Raw genomic sequence first — 10,579 nt, 5'->3', positions numbered from 1 at the left:
CACATCGCATTTTTTAATTTACTTCTGACAGGATTAATTCCAGGTTTCCCACTGGCAGAACATCTGGAGCCATCTGCTGTGCCCAATTGCTGACCCGATATGCCCACGAGCCTCAGTGAAGAGCGCTATACAAAAACAGGCTGAACTGGGTTGAATAAGCCCACCCTAATCAAGAACAAAGAATCAATGCATGAGCACCAAGACCCCAGGGTCCTGAAGAGCAGGGTGTGATCAGTGCCATCCTGCTGCCCAAGTCCATCTGTTCGATGTTGGAGCCCAGACCCTCACACCTGCCAGCACTGTATAATTGTCATTTAGCTTTCATTCAGGGGGCTTTGGAGTAATATCTGTGAAAGGCACTATATACAAAAAGAAGAATTGTAAACCCAACAGCAAGGGTTCAATAGAGCTGCTCTTGGCAGTGCCCACGCCGATGGCAGCACCCATGACGTCCTAAATCGTCCCCACAGACTCAGGACCTCATTGAGGGTAACGGACGTGGAGTGACAAAAAACAAAACGAAGACGAGGCCAGGCAGTCCAAACAGTGGCCATCACCTACTGCCCTATCCATGACTGGCGCATCCTGCCACAGTGTGGGACACCTTTTACGTGGACACGATTCCCACCACTCTACTTTGACCTTGACAGCCCCAGCTGTCTCATTTATTGCCATCTGCAGTGTGTGGACAGAGATGGAGGTGAGCAGCCCTCTTCCTATGCCATCTGCAGCGCCCGTGTGATTTTGGAGACGTGTTTGCCCCTTCAGTGGCAATTCCAGCTGATCTGAAAACTTCACCACACGTTCACTGTGGTGGTGGGCCAGGGGGTTCCATTGTCCAACAGCAGAGCACTCCAGAGGGGCTTCATCTAAGCCCAGCTTCTCCAGTAGATCTTCAGAGGCCTTCGGTCCATCATGGCAGGTTCCTCTGTGTCTCCTCCTCACTCTCCTCATGTAGAAATGAAGCGGCAGACGCTCACAGGAGGATCATCCCATGCCTCCTCCTCCTCCTCCTCCTCCTCACTCTTTTGAGGCAGTGAGCCAAGGGACAAGCCAGCTCTGGTAACTCCGCCCAGTGGAGGGAGAGGGCGGGGCTCTGCTGTCCCGCCCCTTGCAGCGAAGGATGAAGTCGTAGTTGGCAGACGTGCACATGGCGTAGAACACATTGGCCTTGTCAGGGATCACCAGCTCTGAAATGGAACGAATCGAAATTCAATTGGGATTATAATTCAGTTAATGTACAAGCGAGAACAACCCAGGCCACCCCATCCCGAGCTCCGTTATGACTCACCGCAGTGAGGAGACTCAGGGATTAGGTGGACCCATCTTGACCACGAATCCACATTCACACTGAATGGCTTCACTCTGGTTTTCAATTCCCCGACTGCAGGAACTGCTCCAGTGTCACCGATGTCACAAGACACCATTGCTAACGAATTCAGCGGAGTTTCAAAACAGTGCAAAAATCGCAGTGTCCCCTTAAGTGTCATGGGTGAGACTTCGACTCGACTCGATCACTAAGATGGTGTAGCACCCTAAGAGCAGCAGATCTTTTGATTGATTGATTGATTAGGCTGAGTGGAAGCCAAACCAATCAGTGTGTCCCATTTTAGGAGGACATTTCAGATCACTTTACTGGTTTGATTCCTTTAAATTACTCGGTCAAGTTAATCATTTAATCTCATTCGTTTCATTGATCAACACAATATGGGGCTGGCGTCAATTAAACATTCCTGGTCAGTTCCCTTTGAATAAATCATAATTATATAATCGTATAATTTATATATCTATTGTATTAAATATTAGCCATGATAATTATTCATATCATACACAATTATCCTCCATCACAGCATAAAGCCACGACAACACTGTGACAATCCATAATTAAAATAAGACCATGACTGAGAGTCATTAAGTGAATAAGAATCGTGCAACTCATTCTCGGGTAATGACTCGCTTCACGAATCAAACGAAGGAGAAGCGTGACACTCTTGTGTGGGGAACAACTTGGTTCGAGAATCAAAAGAATGAGAATCACACAACTCGTTCTCGGGTAAAAATTCAGTGTGAAAAATGGAAAGAAGGAGAACGCTGCGCCTCGTTTTGGTAGCAAATCAGTTTCAGGGTTAAATGAACAAGAAGCATAAGCCTCATTCTCAGGTAACAATTCAGTTTGAGAATCAAATACATGAGAATCGCGTCCTTCATTCTCGGGCAATGATTCAGTTTGAAGATCAAAAAGGTGATAATCATGTACCTCGTTCTCGGGCAGCACTTCAGTTTAAGAGTCAAATGAACAAAGACCATGCACCTCGTTCTTGGGTAATGATTCAGTTGGAGAATCAAAAGAACAGGAATCGTGTACCTTGTTTTTGGGTTTCAAAAATTAAGACACAAAATGATCGTGTATCTCGTTCTCAGGTAAGGATTCCCTTTAAGAATCAGCTGAACAAGAAGCGTGGGCCTCGTTTTTGGATCACGATTTAGTGAGCAGATCAAATGATCAAGAATCCTGCACCTCATCCCTGAATAACAATTCAGTTTGAAAACCGTGCACCTCATTCTCAGGTAACAGTTCAGTTCACAAATCAAACAAACAAGAATCGAACACCTCCCCTCGTTGTCGTGCAATGAGTCAGTTCACAAATCCAACAAACAGGAAACTTACTCCTTGCTTGTGGGTAACAATTCATTTAGAAAATCCAGAGAACAGGAATCGTGTGCCTCGTTCTTGGGTAACATTTCAGTTTAAGAGTCAAATGAACAAAAATCATCCACCTCGTTCTTGGGTAATGATTCAGTTTGATTCAAACGAATGAAAGTCATGGGCCTCGTTCTTGGGTCACAATTTGGTGAGCAGATCAAATGATCGAGAATCCTGCACCTCATTCTCGGGTAACAATTTAGTTTGAAAACCGTGCACCTCATTCTCAGGTAATGGTTCAGTTCACAAATCAGACAAACAAGAATCGGGCACCTCACCTCGTTTTCGTGCAATGAGTTAGTTCACGAATCCATTGAAAAATGAATCACGCTCCTTGCTCTCGGGTAACAATTCAGTTAGAGTATCCAGAGAATGGGAATCGTGTGCCTCGTTCTCGGGTAATATACTAATATTTATAACAGTCTCAGACTGGCAAAGTGCTCCGGCTTACCTCTGCCTTCACCAATAACCTGGCACAACTGGAAGTCCTCAAGGCGCGTGCTCTCGACGTTGTGCTTCTCCAGGGCCCTCTGGATCACTTGTGCGGTTTTGTCCTGGCTTGTCAACTAAAAAAGAAGAACAAAGAAAGGAGGTCAGCGGATTTGTATATCTGAAGTCACCACAGCACTAGTTGTGCCCACCCGATTCCCATCATTTTTATCCCACCATGGATATCTGATGTGCTATTGATGTGACAAAAGTAATTTGTGACAATTTTTCTTTAATGGACATTTCGATATTTTTGCTACATAGGCCCCCCTCGATGCCCACTGTTTTCTTTTTCCTCGGCCATGACAACAAACATAAATACTGCATGTCTGGAGACTAATGTTTCTAGGTATGATAGTTCTTCTCACTACTTCTGCTCTATAGCCCCACCCAGCCCTCTGCCACTCAAATACATAGCCCCACCCACACACCTAGCCCCACCCAGTCTTCTGCATTACCAACAGCCCATCTCCTCGACCTCATAACTCACGCGGTATGAAGTTAGGATGAATGTGTTCTGAGCCTTGTCAGGTCAGGAAGGCCAAAGCCTCCAGATCACACGTAATAATATTATTATTAATACTACATTTTATTTATATAGTGCCTTTCCCACACTCAAGGTCTCCTCATGGATCCTGCTGCCGGAGAATGTCAGCATGTCACATGGTGCTTGGCACATGCAAGTGACAGTTTCCCTGGACTCTCTAAACGCCCGAATTAAAATGCTGCACAGCTCCACCTGGTGGACATGCCCATCACGACATGGTGGTGTGCCAGCTTTTTAAACTTTCCTCAGCTAGTTTCCTCATCAGGCATTCCTCAAAACTGTAAAAATAGTCTGCTATTATTCTTATATTTTTATGTGCTATTATTAATTGACCAATTACTACACCTCTGATGTGCACTGGTGTTCCACAATTCCAAAACCAGAGGTAACATTACTCTCTCTTTAATGTAAGGCCTGCTCGTCACTGTACTGTTTGCTTTACTCCTGGGTGCTCATATGTGACAAATAAAAAAATCTTGAAGTCTTCCCTACCTTGTGCTCGGGAGGTCGTGCCCGCTTAATGCCACCCGCCCCTGCTTCAGACCAAAGCCACAAGACTGCAGGCCACACTTGTCACCAACCTACCAGAATGCTCTTGTAGAGGTTGCCGTTGTCCCAGCCCATGCTGATGCGGACGATGCAGGAGTCATCGATTTGCTGGTTGTAGACGGGAAGGGAGCTGCTGGATGAGGAACGCTGCTTGTCTTCCAGCTTAGCACTCACTGGCGAGAGGCTGGGCGAGGGTCCCGGTGACTCCGGGCCAACAAAGACATCATCAGAGCCCTCCTGGCAGGGGGAGTCCAGAAGCTGTGGAGGACAAAGAGGCAGAAGAGAAGGAATGAGGAAGGAAGGCGGTGAGTCACTGGGTCGCCCACTGCCAGACAAGACAGCCGGGCACAGCTGCCCAGTATTAATCACAATGGCGCAGCATCCTCCTTTGAGTCCGTCATTCTTAAAGTAATGACAAGTGAGGAGGCCGACAAAGGAGATGCCATCCGGAGAGGTCACCCTGTCACCAGCAACACTGAGGGTATTCATGCCAGCCACTTCCTTAATTAGTCACCAGCTACGGCTACTAATGGCACAGACTTTTAGCTTTAGGGTCGTTTTTAATTTAATTAAAACTAACTGGCTCCAAAATCCCTGAGTGACTTAAAGTTGGTTCTTTACTTACTGGTTAGGACTAAAAGCTTTTTATCATTTCTCTTATTTAGGACTCCAACCCTAGCCATTTAGAAGAACACGTGTGCTGTCCTGACTCGCCAGAAGGTGGCGCTCAGGCCGAGATCAGCACACACATCCTGGGAAAGGCGGAATGTTTTGGACACGCTGGACAGCGACGGTCTCGTATAAAGACGCCGATCTGACAGCGGTAACAAAGCTCCATTTATCCAGAGAAGACGTCGGGCGAAATGAAAGTGTTGGTAACGTGACGTGTAAAGTGCAGCGGTGCGACGATTTGAGGGCATCACAACCCAGCATCTCTCGCATTCTGCGTCGGACTCTTACGACGGCTTGAGGTGGTGCGCCGATTATTTTTTTCCCCATCACTCCACGTGAGGCCACTTTAAGGCAAACTGCTTTCATGAAAATCATCACAGGCACGTAACGATCGTCACCCCGATCCCAAACGATCTCTCGGGGGTCGACCCACGGGTGCTCATGGATACAAACTGGCAGAATAAATGGGCGGGGCCGGACGGGTGATTGACAGGTACACCGAGCCCTCCATTCCACGCCATTCACATTACACCTTACAAGCTCAGGAAGGTTCAAGTAGGCAGGCGGAGAGTCCTGGGGAATTTTCTAGAAATCGAGCCTCACAGGAGATAAGAGGGGACATCATGGAGTGGGGCGCAAACTAAAAAACACACAACAACCACCGTCCATGAGGTCAATGAAGTGTAATGGATACGTAGGAGCGTAAGGAAGGCAGTTTGAAAACGACACAATAACCACAATGGATAGAAGCCGACGCGCCTGCTTGTGGTGGCTTATGGGTATTTTGAAGACGCCCAGTGAAGTGTGCTCCCGTTAGTCCCCTCAAAGCCAAGGTCACATGAACACGCGGGATGGCACAGTTGGTGAAGGGGGTGAAAGCCGCTGAAATTCACTCGAGGACGTTGGCTCAGTACAGAAGTGAGGACAGCAGGATGAGATGAAAACTTCATGAAGGGGCAGAAAGGTTTAAAGCGGGAAGAACGAGTGTAACAAACCACTGGGGCGCGGTCTGGTTGAACATCCACATCTGTAAAGTTTGTGCAAGGTGGGCTCCCAAACAGCTGACCGATCTGCACAAGATGGCGTCACTTCGGCTTCACTCGCTCTGCCAAATGAGATCTCACACCGCGGCACGTTGTTCCTTAATGGTGCCACCCTGTGTGTTCATTTGAGTTTGGCTTAAAGTAGACGAACGGCAGAGCGATGAGCGGTGCGTCTTCAAATTACCCAGAAGCCACCACGAATGAATCGTGTTGTGTCAGCTTCTATCCTCTGCGGTTACCACGTGATTTTCAAGTTGGCTTTACTGCTCGATTCCCTGTCGTAAAAGGTCAACTTTACTGAAATGTTGGAACGACGGCACCTTTGACCTTTACACTCCAACGTCGTGTAGTCGGCCCCCATGGACCTCACGTCAACTCCCTGTCACTACACCGCTGAAAACGGCAGCAAATACAGAGACACCAACCACACGGCCGGACGTACCTTCTCGTTTTTTCTGACAGGTGACTGGGGTGCAGACACGTCCTCGACTTCAGACCCGCTGGAACCCGACAAGGAGATGCTGACCTGGTCAAGGACCACCCTGGAGGCGGAGCCCTCTGATCCCATAATGAGCCTGGCAGAGAAGAGACAAGGGAGAGGATTACGGCACCGCTGGCCCCTCAGAGCTTCAGTCCACACTAACACAGACACATCTGAACATTCCAGTTTGTCATCCACACTGACGTGACAAACTTCAGAACGTGTATCCGTTTTGGCCTTCCGACCACACAATGCCCTCCACGTGTCTGTTATTATGTACTTCTACTCCTTGGTCTTTGTGGCTGAAGCCCCAGGAGGCAGGACCATCCTGATGTCCCCACTCCCGCGCCCCTCTCTTTCTGTCTCTCTCTCTCTGGCTTTTTAAGTCCACCGAGAAGGTCCAGGAGCCCGAGATCACTTCATCCATCCTGGAGCTCTGTGAATATTGTGATTTCTGTCTGGATTTTTCTTGGATTCCGCTTCCTGGATGGTCTTATCTGGACTTGTTCACCATAAGACTGTCTTTTACGGTGACTCCGTCCGCCTTTTTTTCAGCTCAGTACACCATTTTTGACAAGAAATCCTCCACTTATAAAGATCCTTTTTTGTTTAGAAGCCAGAGGTTGACGGTTATCCCTCCCCTTTTTGACATTTTGTGTTGTTTTGCCAGCTCCCCAGATTTTGGGGCCTGCTCTGGCTGAAGCCAGCAGGTGGTATTTGGGGCCTGCCTGCGTTAAGGTGAGCCTCTTCTGGGCAAGTTAGTGAGGATCCTGGCCTGCTTCTTGGCACAATTTTTGGAAGGCCTCACACCCCTTGGGTTTTGTGAAGATTTCACTTTCATGACAGCCCTGGTTGCCCATCTGTAGGAAGAACCTGGCAATAATCAGTTAAGAAATGCAGAAATGGTGGCACCCAATACAGGATGGTCCAGTGATGTGTAAGATGGTGAAAATGTACCAACCACCTTGGATTCTGAATGAGAGAGAAAGCCTACAGGGATGAGAAAATAAAGACTTCAGACAGCAAAAGGAGAAGGAAATCGGGAGCAGATCCCCCTATAAAGTGACTGGGGGGTGGGGGGATACGGACCCACAACAGGCAATTCACAAGCGAGGGGCAGCAGAATTAACTCCGAGGCCCCCCTGACTCCTTTAATCCCATCCGAAATTCAGGCTGCCATCCCGTCCCACCACAGACAATCGACACTCAATCTGAGCTCACTGTATGCCCAAACAGGACTTGCTGACACAGCGGAGGACGGTTCTGCCACCCTGGTGTGTGTCCTGCCTCGTGTCCGACGCTGCCTGGGTTGGTTCTGACCCCCCATTAATTAAACGTTTTTGACAGATAAATGAGAAACCTCAGCTTCGCTGCTCCCGCCTCGCCCTCCAAAGCCCCCCCAGATCAGCTGCTCAGCCCGCCTGTTGCCAAGAAAGAGTCGGGAATGACGCACAAGGCAGGCTGGCGATTACAAGCCGAGACTCTTGAGGCCCTTGGTGGTGACTTTAAAAGCAGAAAGAGGTCAGCATGTAAAAAAACAAACATCTGAGTCCACCCCCCCCATACCCCTCACCCATTTCTCAGGCGAGATGCCCTCCATTTGACATGCCCGCGTACACACAGGAGTTTACTTTGGCACGTTCTTCTACTGCAGCGCACCTGAGAGGCTCTCCTGGTCACCCCAGACACTCCTGCCAGGGCCGTTGTGCCAGCCTATGTGGTGCACCTTGCAGAGCGCCAGGGTATCAAGCTTAATGTTGATCACATGTAGGTGTGAAGGCAGGGCTGGATCAACCAACTGGGAAATCTGGGGGGAAAGTAGGGGCACCAGTTCCTGGGGGGGAGAGACACGGGCACCAATAAAGCTTTGGACGTCACAATGGCTTCAAAACCTGTTCTGAGGTTCATGGAAGTTCCAGTAATGAAGGCACAGAGCCCGGTCTGACTAACAACTGACACATACTGACCCCAACAGTGGAGGTGAAGCCCCTCAGCTGAAGACAGATTTGGAGGACCACCAAAGGTCCCTCTAAGGCCTGTGGCCTGCTGTGTGCTCAGTTGTGCATGAAGAAGATGATGATGATGATGATGATGCATTGAATTTAGAGCTTTTCAAGACACTCAAATTGCTTTACATGGTGGGCTTAGATGGGGTTGGACTCTTCAACAGCCACCAATGAGCAGCAACCCACCTGGACAATACGATGGCAGCCATTTTGCACCAATACACTCACCACACATTGGCTGTTAGGTGGAGAAGTGGGGAGTTAGATGATAATAGTAGTAGAATTAATAACTCTTTACATTTATATAGCGCCTTTCTCACTACTCAAAGTGCTTTAGTGAGTGCGCAGCCACTTCAGCCACCACTAAATGTGCAGCATTTCACCCGAGTGATGCAACAGCAGCCATTGTGCTCCAGGACGCTCCTCACCACAGATGAGGTGTTAGGTGGTGAAGGGGTGAGAGAGAGAGCGCCAATTAGAGACAGGGGGTGATTAGGGGGTCTGAATGACCAGGCCGTGGTGGGCAGTTTAGCCTGCTACTCTTTATGAAGGATGCCCAGGGATCTTCTTTGACCACAGAGAGTCAAAACAACAGCACCATGTTTATAACACAGTGTCCCAGTCACTGCACTGGGGGCATTGGGAGCCACACACAGACCACCATGAGGTAAGGGTCCCCTGTTGGCCTCACCAACACCTCTTCCAGTAGCAACCCAAGCTGTACCTAGATGGTCTACCATCCAAGCACTGGCCGGGCCTGAACGTGCTTAGCTGCAGGTGGGTGACCCCCTGTGAAGTGCAGGTGGGACGGCGACTGGCGGGTTACCTTTCAATTGCACCTTTAAGGCTGCTTTGCAAAACTAAGCAATACGAGACATCAGGAGAGCATGAACTGAAGTTTGTACCTCATTGGTAGTTGGAGACGGACGACTCGACGGGTGGATTACGTGACGCGGGTAACGCGAGATTCCTTCACGGATGTTCTTGATGTTAGTTGCTGTTGTCCACCATCGGTCACCACAGACCTCCATTTTCTTCATTCTGCATAAACGCGTTTCCTCGGCCGTCACTACAAACGTCACACCGTAGTCACATATTCAAATACAAGTTAATGAAGAGGATATTCGGGTGACACATTCCTTTAAGTCCCTTATGTCTCTACTGGCTCCCGAGACACCCACGTTCTGTTCAACCTGCAGTGATGGCAGAAATGGCCAGGACAGCTTGGGGTGGCCGTTTTTCTCCCGTGGTGGGACGTTGAGCGTTTGTGTGCCCCCTCACACTTAGCGACTCGCCCAGTTGGCAAACACTTTGTGATTTTACAGGTGTCACTTATTGTGTGGTGGGACTCTACAGTGACACTGTGAAGAACAATGGGACATTGTACTGCATCTGTTGATTTTTATTTCTGCCCCGGCCCTAGCCACACCCTCTCTCTGGATATTGCCAGGTGGCTCTTGATGTCACTTCCTCCTTGTCTGTCCAGCCCCGCCCCTTCAGGCTCTTTCAAAGCGGTCAGCGCCATTGTTGGACCTGCTTCTCCAGAGGATGGTAACCTCACCTCATGAACTCAAAGAGCAGTCCTCCGCCTAACAAGCATCACAAACAATTCCATTTTGATCGACAATTCTTTTGGTTTTTTTTTCCTTCTAGACATAAAATGGGGTCTTCCTCTGGGACCCCAACTCTTTTGGTGTCCCCAGGGTTATTGTTCATAGTAGATAGGATCTGAGATTTTGACTTCAGTTGGACCTGCAGAAGTGAACAATGGTGGCAATGCTAGAATTCACAGCGGGGGTCTCTGCTGCCCTCTTACATGATGTGAAGTTCTAACAGCAGCAGATTGGGGAGAAGCAGGAGGTGGAAGGAAACGGCGGCGGCGGGGGTCTCTTACCCACTAAGCTTCTTCACCAGCTTCCTGTGGCTCCAGAGCCGGGGGGATCCTGGGCAGGGGTCTAGCGGAGGCTCCACCTCCCGAGACAACTCATGGCTGTAGGAGTAAAAGGAAGGAGATTAGGTCAGCGCACTTCATTCTGGACCCCCGCCATACGTCCACTTCATTCTGGACCCCCGCCATACGTCCACTTC

The 10,579-nt window shown here is 49.0% G+C and overlaps 1 protein-coding gene across 3 annotated transcripts in view; it reads right to left on the bottom strand.

Annotated features, from left to right (window-relative positions):
- LOC114667807 (ral guanine nucleotide dissociation stimulator-like 1) overlaps positions 1–10,579 on the bottom strand; it is a 47,747-nt gene continuing 37,168 nt past the window's right edge. For all 3 annotated transcript variants that reach the window (XM_028823280.2, XM_028823281.2, XM_051920543.1), the window contains 5 exons: positions 10,386–10,481; positions 6,447–6,579; positions 4,326–4,547; positions 3,156–3,270; positions 1–1,190 (listed from right to left, as the gene is read on the bottom strand). In XM_028823280.2, coding sequence (XP_028679113.1) covers positions 1,021–1,190; positions 3,156–3,270; positions 4,326–4,547; positions 6,447–6,579; positions 10,386–10,481 — 736 coding nt within the window. In that variant the 3' untranslated portion in view covers positions 1–1,020. The remainder of the gene's footprint in view (positions 1,191–3,155; positions 3,271–4,325; positions 4,548–6,446; positions 6,580–10,385; positions 10,482–10,579) is intronic.

The sequence above is a fragment of the Erpetoichthys calabaricus genome, chromosome 17, assembly GCF_900747795.2.
Source record: "Erpetoichthys calabaricus chromosome 17, fErpCal1.3, whole genome shotgun sequence".
NCBI classification, from domain to species: domain Eukaryota; kingdom Metazoa; phylum Chordata; class Cladistia; order Polypteriformes; family Polypteridae; genus Erpetoichthys; species Erpetoichthys calabaricus.
The sequence above is the reverse complement of the archived record's forward strand: the minus strand, read 5'-3'. Positions and strand labels throughout refer to the sequence as shown.